The sequence below is a fragment of the Ambystoma mexicanum genome, chromosome 9, assembly GCF_040938575.1.
Source record: "Ambystoma mexicanum isolate Mex_15411 chromosome 9, UKY_AmexF1_1, whole genome shotgun sequence".
NCBI lineage: Eukaryota > Metazoa > Chordata > Amphibia > Caudata > Ambystomatidae > Ambystoma > Ambystoma mexicanum.
Window position 1 is genome coordinate 843,368,993 of NC_090931.1, and position 14,269 is coordinate 843,383,261.

The 14,269-nt window shown below is 43.4% G+C and overlaps 1 protein-coding gene across 3 annotated transcripts in view; it reads right to left on the reverse strand.

Moving 5' to 3' along the window:
* LANCL1 (LanC like glutathione S-transferase 1) overlaps positions 1 to 14,269 on the reverse strand; it is a 675,259-nt gene that overhangs the window by 114,819 nt on the left and 546,171 nt on the right. For all 3 annotated transcript variants that reach the window (XM_069615910.1, XM_069615911.1, XM_069615909.1), the window contains one exon: positions 8,557 to 8,629. In XM_069615910.1, the coding sequence (XP_069472011.1) occupies positions 8,557 to 8,629 (73 nt within the window). The remainder of the gene's footprint in view (positions 1 to 8,556; positions 8,630 to 14,269) is intronic.

Consider the following 14,269-nt stretch of genomic DNA (forward strand, 5'->3'; position numbering starts at 1 on the left):
ATAGACCCACAGGCAAAAAAACTCCACAAATCCCAATGGAGAAGCTTCATTGGCCTAGTCATTGCGGCAAGGGCGACTATAGCCCAGAACTGGAAAAAACAAGACACGCCTTTAGTATTCTCCTGGTTGCATAAGGTCTGGTCGCAAGTGACCATGGAAAAAATAACGTATCAGCTTCAGGATCAGAAGACCCTCTTCATGAAAGAATGGGGGCGGTCCTGGGGTATCTAAGGTCGGACTACATGGAACAATGTGCCCGCACAATATTAGAATCTCAGACATTTGTGGTTCATAAGTTATCCCCCGAAACAGAACCGAAACGGACCCTCACTTCCAGAGGGGAGGGAGAGGTGGGTGGGGAGGGGGGGGGGTTGTGAAATTTGAGTATTGTGTTGATGTTAATACATGAAAATAATAAAAAATATGTTTATAAATAAAAAAAACAGCACATGGTATATTGGTCCAAGTGTGACACCACACCAAAATCAGTAATAAGACAGTGACTGGCATATATTACAAGTCACAACAAATAGAATATCCTTGTTTAACCAGTATCCTTACTCGCATAAAAATCTTTACCAGACATTACTCCCACCAATCCATATCCATGGCCTAACTCATTTCCCTGCCTCCACCATCCCGCTACCGGTTTTCATCATCATTCTTCCTAAAGCCAAATCCTACCCCCAGACCCCACTCCTATTCGATAGCGCAGGGCTGTTTTGCATATTTCTGCTGTTTGTGTGAAGGTAGGACACCTCAATTTCTTTCTCTGTATTTTGCAATAAGAATGTGAGCATAGCAGAAGACGAATGGACTTTGGTGGGAGGCATACCTCCAAGGTATGCAATGCCACAGAGACAATATGTATACACATACCAATACAGCCTTCACGCTCACAAGAATTTATCCAATGTAATTTCAGGGACATCAGTTTGTGCAAGGAAGGTCAGTTTTCGAATTCACATGAATCATTTATGTTCCAATAGATAGTTCTGGAAAGTTCAATGATAAAGACTGTTGCCTGTTTTTCTTCAGGTGAGTTTTTTTTGACTGGGAGATTGTGGTGATGGTCATCTAGTAGGAACCTTATACTTGGACATGCAGGATAAAATGTGTGCTATGTGTATGGTAAATGTTGAAGTTTATTTTTTGTTGGGTGGGAAAAGTAATTAGTTCCCATATTTTAACTTATCACAGGGTTTATAATACTTTCTATAATCTTTATTTCCCATTATTGCTGGTAAAGGTCTTGTTTTTATTGTTGCATATTGCACATGTAATATTTGTGACATGATGAGGATGTAGCCATTATTACATTGAAAGGCCTACTGTCCAAACCAGTTGGCTATTTTTGTAAAGACAGTCCCATATTTGTGTTTCTTTTTTGCACAATACGAATTGTAATTTACTGCATATTTGATGCATATGCTTTTTTATTAGATGTGGTATGATTTGTGAATGTACATTTGACTTGGTGGGAAAAAACATGTATTTATATATTTGTATGCCAACACAAACCTTTTCTGTTCTTCATGTCTTGTTCAAATTGTTTTATGTGGGAACTACTATTATTTCAAGACAACATATTGATACTGTTAGAGCATATATTTAGGGATAACTGAAAAAATCATTGAAATAATCCAGAAAATACATGCCATTTTTGCCATCTGGTATTTGTCCATACTGTTCAGAGTCATTAGGACACTCACTACTTACTCCTTTATTTCCTCTGATAATGAAGTGAATACCAGATTGAGTATATTTCTCTTGTTAGGTGTGGATTCTGCAACCAGCTGTTTGATGTTCAATGTGTCAAGGATGACCAGGAGGGCTTCGCTGGTTTTCTTGGTGGCATGTGTTCCCATCAGATTCAGATCTCAGATGAAGAGGTTACTGGAAGGGGCGTTAGCTGATGTAATGAGATATAGTTTTGTTGAGCAGGCCCTTTTCTGTCTGTATACAAGATTGAAGGTAGCTGTCTGAGAGCACACATTGGCAGGGGAAGTTTAAGGAGTTAAACTAACAGCATTACTGTAGGACACTGGTCCAAGACATCTTGTGATTGTGGCGTTTAGAAGAGCTGTGGCTATATTGGTGCAGAGTGTTTGCACACACGGCTGAGGGAGGGAATTGAAAGTGGTATATTTTGTGTGAAGTATCTTGGCTTCAATGACATTGACAACAAACATGCCCAATCAATAGCAACTCTACAAAAGGATCACAGACACCTACAAAAAGTCCTCTCTCCTACCCATATCAAAGGAAGGACCCTTGACTGGGTGGCCGATCTGAACTGTAATATTGCCATTACTGATATTGCCCCGCAAACCTGGACTGCCCACCATCTAATTACATTCTCCACCACATTAGATCTCCTCAGCCCTAAAACCATTGATATGGCACCCCCACTCCCAACCAGAAGTAAAAAGGGTATCACAGCGGAAAAACTACTCACTTATCCCCTTCCTTCCATCAACAACGCTGACAGTAACACAGACCCTAATGTACTAGTGGAGGTCTTTAATAACGCCATGACTAAGGCTTTGGACATTATTGCACCTGTCAAACTTCTTAAAGGCAGACAGAAATCCTATCCTGATGCTTGGTTCATGCCCCAACTCAAAGAACGAAGACTACAAAAAAGAAAGCTCCAATCTATTTGGCGTCACTCCCCTACTGACGATAACAAAGTCAAGCTAACTGACTACTCCAAATTCTACAAAAAATAAATAATTAATACTAAAAAGAACACATTCAACGATAGAATCTCAAAGGCTAAGTCTCACACCAAGGAACTGTTCACTATCCTTCGTGAAATGGAATCCCCAATCACATCGGCAGACAATGTCTGAAAAGACAAGCCATGGTGTACTGACATACAAAATGCTCTGTCGAATATTATTCCATCTCTCCAACTCAAAATAGCTAACAAGAAGGCCTCACTGCTCCCATCTGAGCAGCAACCCCCCCCCCCCAACACACATGGAACAGAACTACCCTACCTTTGAGTTTCAGGAAAATCTCTATCCTCGAGACAGAGAAAATCATACTCTCTCTAAAACCTTTGAATTGTAAGGGAGACAGCTGCCCAGCCCAAATGATAAAGGATGCAGCTAGAGACCTAGCCCCCTTCATCTCTAAGCTCATTAATGCCTCCTTCAAGACCAATACAGTGCCCAAGAATCTTGGGTCCTCCCCTTGCTTAAAAACAAACCTTAGACCCAACCATCCCGACCAACTACAGACCTATTACCACTATCCCTTTTTTTACTTAAAATTATCGATAGAGTAGCTTACCTCCAAATTCATGAATACTTGGAAGCTAATCACCTACTAGGATCACGGCAATCTGGCTTCCGACCCTCTTCATGGTACAGAAACAGCCCTCCTAGACCATAAGACCCAAATTGACGAGCTGAAGGATAATGGGAAAACAGCTATGCTACTTCTCCTGGACTTTTCGGCAGCCTTCGACCTGGTGGCTCATGCAGTCTTATGCAACCACGTCTGGTCAGCTGCCCATTTCTCGTGGGATGCCATAGCGTGGGTCCAGTCCTTCCTAGCTAACCGCACAGAGAGTCTTTTCCCGCTCTGCCTTCGTTGACCCTATTCAAATGTCTTGCGGAGTACCACAGGGATTCTGTGTCTCACCCACTATGTATAACATTTTTCTTGAGGCTCTCTATACTAACATATCTCAAGAGAGAGCTGTGCAGAGTTTACAAATTATGCTAACAGACGACCACTCCCACATGCTGTCCCTACTGATTTTTTGTGTAAAGCTGCCAAGTTAGTTTTAACTAACAGATTTTTCAAATTTAAGGAGGAATTCTTTCTACAAACTAAAAGGACTGCTATGGGCTGTACATTTGCTCCAAATTTAGCCATTATTTTTATCGCATTGCTTGAGGAAGATTAAATCTTGGCGGATTCCAATCCCTTTATGACATACTCTTAATATGGGAAGGCAGTCCCCAGTCTTTACTACAATTCGTGGAATGGCTCAACAAAGTAGATCCAGATATTCATTTTACATTTGAGTACTCCACTACGAGGATTGCTTTCTTAGATTTGTCTATTTTTGAACAGGGAGGTGTTCTTAGAACTGAATTATTCAGAAAGATAACGGAAAGGAATACCACACTCTGTTTTGAGAGCCAACATCCCTCTAGTCTACTCTGGAAGTTACCATTTGGCATGTTCCTACGGCTACGCCGGAACTGTTCTGATATTGATAACTTTACCAAACATGCTACCATTTTAGAAAACAGATTATTAGAACGTGGCTACCCAAAAAAGCTCATCAAACATTCTAGAAAGAGAGCCCGATATGCAAACCGAGATTTGTTACTGCTACCCAAAAATGATACCACCAAAAAAGAACAATTGGTTTGTGTCTCGACCTACTGCCAATATAGTATTCCACTAAAGGCATTATTTTGAGAAAATGGCGGGTTCTTAAGGTATCAGGCATGATTTTGCCTAAACCCTTATTTGCTTTTAAGAAAGGCAAAAATGTAAAACAAAAAATGACCCGTGCAAGTAGAACTTCAGTTAAGACAACTGCGATTCGAGACACTAATTTCAACCCAGTGATAGGGCACTACCCAAGCACTTCATGCACTGCCTGTAAGTTCTCTAAAAAAACAACTTCCTTCTTAATGGAAAATAAAACCTGGGACCTACGTACTTTCACAACATGCAAAAGTAAAAATGTCATTTATGCAATCCTATGTCCTTGCAAAATGATGTACATTGGAAAGACTACGAGAGAAGTAAGCACCCGAATTAACGAGCATCGCTCGAAAATTAATACCCAGAATCTGAATGCCCCCATGGTGATCCATTTTGTAGAAATGGGCCATACTGCAAAACAAATCGAGTGGTTCTGCATAGAAAAAGTCACAGCTCCTAATATGGTCCAAATGACAAAGAAATTGACTTACAAAGAACAGTTATGGATCTTTAATTTGAAAACATTAACTAATGGTCTCAATACATTAGAACCAGGGTATTCATACTCCTAAGGTGCCTCTATAATTGGTTGATATAAGTGTTACCATACTTTGCCTCATCTCCAATTGAGTCATTGTTGTTGACCATTCGAGTGAATTGTAAAAAGATTCTGTTTCTTTCCTACAGAGATGGTGGTTTCTGACTATTTCGATTAGTATCAGGTACCGGATTGTCTTGGTGCACACATGGGTGTTAATGTGTAGCCAGTTTACTATGCTGAGCGGCTGCATACCACTGAGAGAATGCCAGCATGAAATCTATAGTCCTTTTTCTAGCCTGATGGACAAGTTATAGTCACATGATCGGTCTCCCGGTCATGTGTCTTCCCATCGCGGTCACCTGACTACATTGGCCCATTATTTAACATGGCGCAGAAACGGTTTTCATGTCGCCCGAGCGTTCCTGTTGTCTGGCGGACTCAGGTTTTCCCGAGAGCGGCTGTACCCGAGCAGGACAGCTTTTAGAATAGTGAGTAGATTTCTCATAACACGCTGATTCTAAGCTTAGAAGGCAGCACTTTCTCATTTGTTAGTCGCTATGAGTACCTTCTCATTTGTGAGCTGCCCTTAGTACAACTTGTGGTTTCTATATTTGTGTATAGTCGGGCTCCTGTGCCTTTATGAATTGCTGAATTTCTTGGCCGCCAATATTCCTATCGTGGCGGGGGTTTTTCCCGCAATCAATTGTTTGAACTTAGGTCCTGCTTGCCCGGGTTACTTTCTAATTTTCACTGTAACTTGTGTGTTTCAGGATTGCCTCAGAAGACCATCTTTGTGATTCTCCCCCCCTCTCTTTCATTTACGTAGAGAATGTGAGAGTTGTGTTGGCTTTTTCGACCCCCAAAAGACCATCGTGTTAATGAACAGAACCATTGGAGGACTGATATCTTCCTTCAAAAATTCTCTCTATTCTGCAGCGAATCAGTCACTGTAGGGTAAGAGTGATTGGGCTTTTCAGGCGGGCTGGGATAAATCAGGACCTACATACAATAGAGATTAAAATACTCTATCTAATAAATTTCTTTTAATTGTTACAGATTGGACAATCACCATAATTTGGCTGACAGCCATGCAGCCCAGATTTTTCGGGACACCGCTTATTGGTGCAGCAGTTCTTCCTGTTACTTATATCAGGAACTTCCAGCTGTTTTTCTTCGCTTCAAAGGTTAGTGATCTAAATTAGGCCCACGATTTGCTCACTTTATATAGCATACTGCTCTAACTCGGACCAATCCCTCCTGGTTCAAAGACATAGGGTGTCTCTTCCATTTTGTTCACGGGACCTTAATGCACTGGCACTTTAAACTTCAAACTAAATAGGTCTTCCCGTCAACTATGATTGGTGGGTTCTCTCTTGCACTATGGGGCACCAATTACAATGGTAGCACTTTTTAAGCATGCAAATACCCCCCTTGTAGTCATGGCACAAGGTTGGGGGCAGGCTGTTTTTCTTGTTTTAAATTATTTTTACTAAATATCAATTGGTTGACAATTGGGGGTTCTCCCCACTTGGTGACTCTGTGATGGGGTCTCATGCATGTATGTCTGCCTGTCTTTTCATCAGGTTTATCTCCTGATGAAGACGTAACTCAATTAAAGTTAAATACGTCGAAACCGGTTGAGAAACCAGAGATGAGGTCGATTTTGGACACCGACGTGACCCATCCCAACCCATGACCACCTGGGTAATTTGTTGTGGTCTCTTATATATTGATTATATATTTCCTTTCTTCTTTTTAATGAAGACAATAAGTAATCGATTGTTATGACTTTTTTAGGATAAAGTTTTAGCTTATATTTGTTATTGTTGTGTATGTATGAATGGCTAATGGACGCTTGTGTATGAATGAAATGAATTGTATGTAAAATCATGTGTTCTTAAATTCTTTCCTGCTATGTAAAATTGTTATGAGTGCTATGATTAATTCATGATTAAAATTCTGATATTTAAATAATGGATCAGGTCCAATTAAATTCCTTGATTCCCTTGTTTTCAAAATTGTATCCTCTGGATCCTTTTTTCTGAGATTAGTAGTATACTAATACCCTGACCCAGAGTGTGAGGTACCCTGTGACTTTCAGATAAATATATAACATTTTTACTAAGCCTTTGTTTGATAAGTTCGACAGACTGGGTGTCACCTACACAAATTATGCAGATGACACCCAGATCCCCATACCCCATTTCGATCAACTTTCTTGAGGACACAGCTCTAGTAAATAAGATATACCTCCTCATTCAGGCATGGATGACATCCCACTGCCTCTGCCTGAATGACGATAAAACTGAGATACTGATCCTAGGCTCTGAAAATAACCTCAAAAAACCTAGCCCTAGTTATGCCTCCTTCAATATTGACACCAACCCCATCAAGGTGATGCCTGTTAAAACTTTAGGTTTCTACCTTGACTCCACGCTCACTCTTAAACAAGTTAACTCACTTGCATCTACAAAAGCCTACACCTGCAAACTCATCAGAGCCTGCAGACCATTTCTCTCTGTAACTAGCTGCATTACCTTGGCCAATGCTCTTATAATGTCCAGATTAGATTATTGTAAATATTATTGTAATGCCCTATACTCGGGTGCAAATAAATATGTCACAGATACAATTCAAAGATTGCAAAATAATGCCCTAAGCCCTATACTCGGGTGCAAATAAATATGTCACAGATACAATTCAAAGATTGCAAAATAATGCCCTAAGAGCAGCTTTGAATATTCCTAACAGAGAGCACATCTCAAAATTTAGAAGAGATCACTGGTTAACAATAAATGACAAGATCCTCCTTAAAACAGTCTCACTCACCTCCAAGTGCCTGAGCAACTTAGCACCTCCATATCTCTTTGAAAGAATAAAAAAGGAGTATTGCTACCCACCCTATGAGATTCGCCAATGCCTACACCCTCGAGATCCCCAGATTCAAACGAACCACAGCTGGTGGATCCAGTTTCCCAGTCAAAGCAGAGCAATTTTGGAACGCTCTCCCTTCAGAGCTTAGAATGGAACAACCTTACTCTAAATTTAGACGTAATGTACTCAAATGGCTATGAACAAATGATTCCTAACCTGCTCAGCCCGTACCTAGACTGTACCCCCTATCCGATACCTGTTAAGCTGTAGCACATTCATTGTATTTGCTACTTACTGCACCAATCGACTGCTTCATGTATTACATAATATGTGACCCCTAGCTTCCACCACTCTATAGTAACTGGAAGTGGCAGTAATTTTATTTCTCTTGTATGTATATATGCACTTGACATGCTCTGTAACTAAGCTCCGGGTCTACTTGTCCTGTTGCGCCCAGCTACCTAAGGGTTTGGTGCGCATTACCAAATAAACAAAAACATCTGGGGCCTCCGTCACCCTTGACTAGAAAGGTTCAGGCCTTAAAAGACCTGAAAAAGCAGCTCTTGCTAGCTACATTCCTTAGCTGTCAGCATTACATTGCAACTCAAATTGGGGAGGGATTTTAAAAAAAAACCTAGTCCACTAGATTTGTGCAATTATTTGTGAGCAGACTAAGAGATTACCTTCAAACAGAGAGAATGGAGTGTCCGGGGTTCGGCAACCATGATCCCCATAATCAATGCACCAGTCTGCAAACTGAAATGAGAAGAAATGGGTGGAAAATCAACAGGTGTGCTCAGCAGTCTTCAAGGCTTCCCTACACGCAAAACTTTGTGTGCCCTATATAACAAAGTGTATAGCCTTGTCAAGCCATGCCCCAAAAGATAAATCAACCCTATACTTGAGAAGAACAAATTACTTACCCCAGGTAATGTTCTTTCAACTGGATGTTCATTCCATGTATTCCTCACCTTTGATATTTCTGATATTCTGCTTGCGGCTTCGAAAAACTATTCACACCCGAGGGCATCGTGCGTTGCCGATCTTGTGTCTCTCTACGGCCTCTGTCAGTTCTAGACCATGACGTTGGCGTCAGTATAAATGACACGCACCGCACCCGTTGCCTCAGTTCTTGTTTTTCTTCTCACAAGCACAGCAGTCTCGAAAATGAAAAAGACGTGAGCATTGACAGAGAGGAATGTGTAAATCATGGAAATTGTGTCACATGATAGAGGGGTATGCTGGGAGGGCGATGAGGAATACATAGGAGGAACATCCAGTCGAAAAAACATTACCAGGGTTAAGTAATTTGTTCTTCGAATGGATTGTGTCCTCCCACTTATTCTTCAAAGCAGTATGTTCCAGGAGGTGGGAATGGAGAAATTATTTCTGATTTATGCTGTGTAGAACAGACTTCCCAACTTTGGCGTCCTGACCCGATAAGAGATTCTAAGCAATAATGCTGTGTGAAGGTATCCAACGAAGACCAGGTGGCAGCACTAAAAATATCCTGTACTCGTACCCCTCCATGGAGGGCTGAGGAAGTAGCCACCCATCAAATGGAATGAGCTCTCAGACCTTCAGGAACTTCCTTTCCAGCCAGATTGTAACATTCGGAAAGGCACAGGATAATTCACTGAGACAGGGTCCGTTTCGTAACAGTCTGCCCGATCTTGTGGCCAGCATAGCCCACAAAAAAATTATCATCCTGTCTTAATTTAGAGCGTCTGTTCATATAAAATCTTAACACTCGCTTGAGATCCAATCTGTGGAGTCTTTCCTCCTCCTTAGAAGGATGAGGAGGAGGGTAAAAAGTAGGCAAAGCGATGTTTTGCGCCAAATGAAATTCTGAAACCACCTTTGGTAGAAAAGAAGGCAAAACCCTCAGAACTACCATGTCCTTATGGAAAACAGTAAATGGTAGCTCAGATGACAGCTTGGAGCTTGCTAACACTACCAGCAGAGATAATAGCTGTTAAAAACACTGTTTTTAAAGACAGCATACTGAGCGGACACGAATGAAGAGGCTCAGAAAGCTCAAGACCAAACTGAGGTCCCAGACCAGAACAACAAAATGAACCGACGGGAAGATATTAGTCAACACTTTCAGAAATTTAAAAAAAGCAACGCGTGGGACTGATAGTCCTCTGCCCAAACCACTTACTAATACATTGAATACGTACACAGCAAAACTAATACTGGTTAGGTTAGTGTGGTATAGCAGCATGGACCTACGGCAGACTCTAAGTTCCCTATGAGCCTCACACATGCAGCAAATGAAATTCAAAGTCTGTCCAATGCACATACCACTAGCCAATCTCTAGCCCGAAAAATTAATACAATTTTTTGGTTAATAAATCTCAGTATTTAATACATTATGATGGTATTTTCACAGTATTCTCGATCTTGCCAACACGTTTTTGACCTTAACGAACAAAGGTCTTCATCAGGGATATGCTAAACATCATTCAAGTTAAACGTCCACTGCAATTAGATTCTTCTTTCAAATGACACTTGGTATTCTTCTCCAATAGGTACTTAATACGTGACCTCGCAACCAAAGATCAAAATTATAACAAGCACACGATATTCCTAGTAATGTTTTCACTCTTCCGCTCCACAGAATCTATACAATGCTCCTGGTAACACAAATCCATCGACTTCGTAACGAACTACAGTGTTCTGCAGTTCGTTTGGTCGATTTTATGCTGGAGATCAACGACCGCCGATTGTCAGATCATTGACATGTGCTTCCCACCCCATAAAGGAGCTGTCCGTAACAACTTATCTCTGGCCATGGTTGCCAAAAAGGTTCTCCCCTCAACAGGCTTTCCTTTCAGGCCCACCACAGGAGATCCTGTGCGACCCTGCTCGAGAACTGAAGAAGGTCCGTCATCCTGCTGGATAACTGTGACCAGTGGGGTGTGAGCATCCACTGGAGACACCTCACAGACGGGCCTCTGGCACCATGAAAATGCAGTATGCCATGAAGCCGAGCAACCTTAGAAAATCTAAGGCTGGCAGAGGTTGGGCACTCTGCAATTTGTTTACCATCTGCGAAATGTGTTGAGCCCTTGCCTCGGATGGCGAAGCTTTCCCCCAGAACCGCTGCAATAAACTGAAGCTTTTGGGAAGGTGTCAAGTGGGACTTCTTGAAATTGAGGGAGAAGCCCAACTTGTGGAGAGAGTGACCAATCGTCTAGGTAGGGGTAGATGTGAATCCCTCCACTCCCTAGATTTGCTGCCACCACTGCCATCAACTTGGTGAAGACCCTTGGGGAGGAGGTAAGCCCAAAAGGCAGAACTCGAAACTGATAATGAGATCTGCCAATGGCAAATCTCATGTACTTCATGTGCTGGCGATGTACGGGCACATGTAAGTATGCATCCTAGAGATCCAATGAGTCTGAATCCTGGAACAGAAGGTCCTGAAGGATCTGCGAAAGAGTACCCATCCTGAACTTGTCCATTCAGAAACTTGTTCCAAGCATCTCAAGTCCAGGATGGGTTGCAATCCTGTGTTCTTTTTGGGGATCAGAAAATAAGGCAGATACCAGCCTTGATTCCTTTCCGCTGCAGTTACCAATTCAAATGCACTTTTCTCTAACAGGATTAAGATTTCTTGTAAGAGGAGTGGATCTGGATTCTTCAAGGACTGGCTTTTTGGGGGACAGTCTGGGGGACGTTTTAGAAAAGGAAGGCAGTAACCATAAGCAACACTTTGCAGTGCCCAAGCATCAGAAGTATTACTTCACCACTCTTCCAGATGCTGAGATAACTTGTCTCCTTCTAAAGTCCTGTTGGTTAAGTCTTCAAAGTGGTTTTGGAGTTGTGGAGGCAGCAGATGGCAACAAGGCAGAAGGTGTTGAAGCAATCCTTCCTCCACGTCCTCCTGAACCACGAGGCTGCCTGCACTGTCCTCTCCGAGAGAACTGTCCTCTCGATTTTCTGATAGATTAGTAAAACCGAAAGGGCTGACCCCTCCAGCCCTGAAAAGTCGAGCGGCTCTGCTGAGGCTGACAAAATGCAGTACTCAAAGACTTCACCTGTTGAAGGTTGCAGTTTTTACAAGCTCTCATCTGCCCGAGAGCCAAAAAGCTGAGAACTCTCAAAGGGCATATCCAAAAGTCTAGCTTGCACATCAGGTGTGAAGCCTGACGTCCGCAGCTATGTGAACCTCCTAGAACAGGGCCTGCCGCCATGGAGCAACTGATGCAATCTGCCTTGTCCAACCCAGATTGCACGTACTGGAACACAGCATATTTGCCATTCTGTATTATATTGAGGAAACCCTCTCTCCCCCCCCCCCCGACCCCCTCTGGGATGTATTCAGCAGCCATTGCAACAACTTCCCAAAGAGTGTGAGAAAACTTTGCCAGGGCACAAGTGGCATTAACCGCCTTTAACGCCATGTTCCCTGCTGAAAACACTCTCTTCCCCAGTGCGTCAATTTTCTTGTCATCCCTGTCCTGTGGGATATGCAGCCCCTTTGGAAGTTGAAGTGACCGCCTGCACCACCAAACTCTCCGGACTTGGGCGTTTGGATGGAAATTCTGGATCTATAGAGGGGGATCTGTACTTCTGGGTAAAGTCTTTATTCATTGCAGGTGTAGAATATGTTTTTTCCAATTATTCAGAACTCTATTCTTCACTGCTCTATGAAATATAAGGAACAAGTTACTTACCTGTAAGGAACAAGTCACTTACCTGTAACTCCTGTTCTCCAGCATGGGTCTTGCACGGATTCACATGCTCATGAATATTCCCAGACATCAGGCTGGGGATCCTTGGTAAAAAAAGATAATGTTCGCTTTGGACTGAAAAGTGCTCATCTCCTCTATCACCAATCATTGTCCTTTGGGTCATACTGCCCTCAGCCAATGACACTCGTCCTCCTAAGCCCCACCCATGGTGGCCATTTCCAGATTTGGTTGTTCACGTAAAGTGGCAGTATGAACAAAGAAGAGCCAAAGAGGGGAAGGAGGGAGATTTTGGATGTGAATCCATGCAATACCCATGCCGGAGAACAGGAGTTGTAGGTAAGTAACTTGCTCCTTCTCCAGCATGGGGTCTTGCATGCATTCATGCTCATAAATACGATTACACAGCAGTACATATACAGACACCACAGGCGGTGGCAAGGCTCAACAGAAGCAATACACTTACCCCTGGAACAGACTCACCTCAAGCAAACAGGTTTCCTAGTACCGCTTGGCTGACCCAAGAATCCTGCCTGGAATCCCTGTCGACACAGTAGAATTTCGTGAAGGTGTGTGTAGGCCTCCACGTTGCAGCCCTGCAGATGTCGAGCAGGGGAACACCACAGAGAAACACTGCAATGGCTATGGTGGAGTGGTCTCTCGGCCGGCCTGAAAGAGTTCTGTTGGCCAGATGATGACAGTGCATGATACAGCCGGAGAGCCACCAGGATGGGCCCGAGCTTGTACCAAAGTTCCCTGTTGTATCGAGACAGGATGGCTGAGGCGTTGGCGGCTTTGATGGTGGAGGCTGCGGTGTAAATGGATGTGCTTGCCATCAACATCCAGTTACTAGCCTTCCTGGTCCGGAGGCACCATGCATGAGGGGTTGGATGACCGCATCCTGGCGGCGGCCGACACTACAGAGTACGGAGGGGGCTGAGAACTGAGACACCTGGGTGCCGAATCCAGGACCCGGCACTTCTTCTCCAGCCCGTCACGCTTTGATGGCATGGAATTCGGAGCCTTCATGATATCCAAGTAGTCTTCACAAATGTCGTCCAACAGGACCGACACAACGGTCTTCCTTGAAGACTCCCTGAGTTGAAAAATGAAGCCTTCCTATTTCCCCTCCGGCACCAGATTTAAGAGCTTGGTCGCCTTCGAGATGGAGTCGAAGGAGCCAATTTCATCTGGTGGTGAATCCCTGGCGAGCTCATTAACATCTGGCAGTCTCCCATAAGCAGGCACATAATCCTCATACTCATTAGTGTTCGTCACTGTGGTATCAGTTTCAGTGCCAGCAAACTGGTTCCTCTTCCACAGGGGGCAAGGCCCCAAGTCCCGGCCCGGGGGTGACAGGTGCCCTATGGGGCAGTATCAGCCGACGCCTAGATGGTCTGGGAGGACTTCTGGCTGGACCAGGTACAGGAACAGCAGACAGCCGCTGTTGGATCTCTGCCATTAAAGTACGTAGGGTGGTCAGGATGTACAATGAGATGTTCCTCGGTGCAGCAGTGGGTGCAAATGGTGCAGCTGGAGCAAGAGCAAACTGGAAACCCCTTGCGGGTTCCAACGACTGGAATGGCTCATGAGATGGTGATCACTCCCGAGTCATTGGTCCCCGGCATCCCTCATGGTCTGAGTAGAAGTCTTCTGGAAAATCGTCCTCAGAACTGGTGCATATATGCAGAGACTT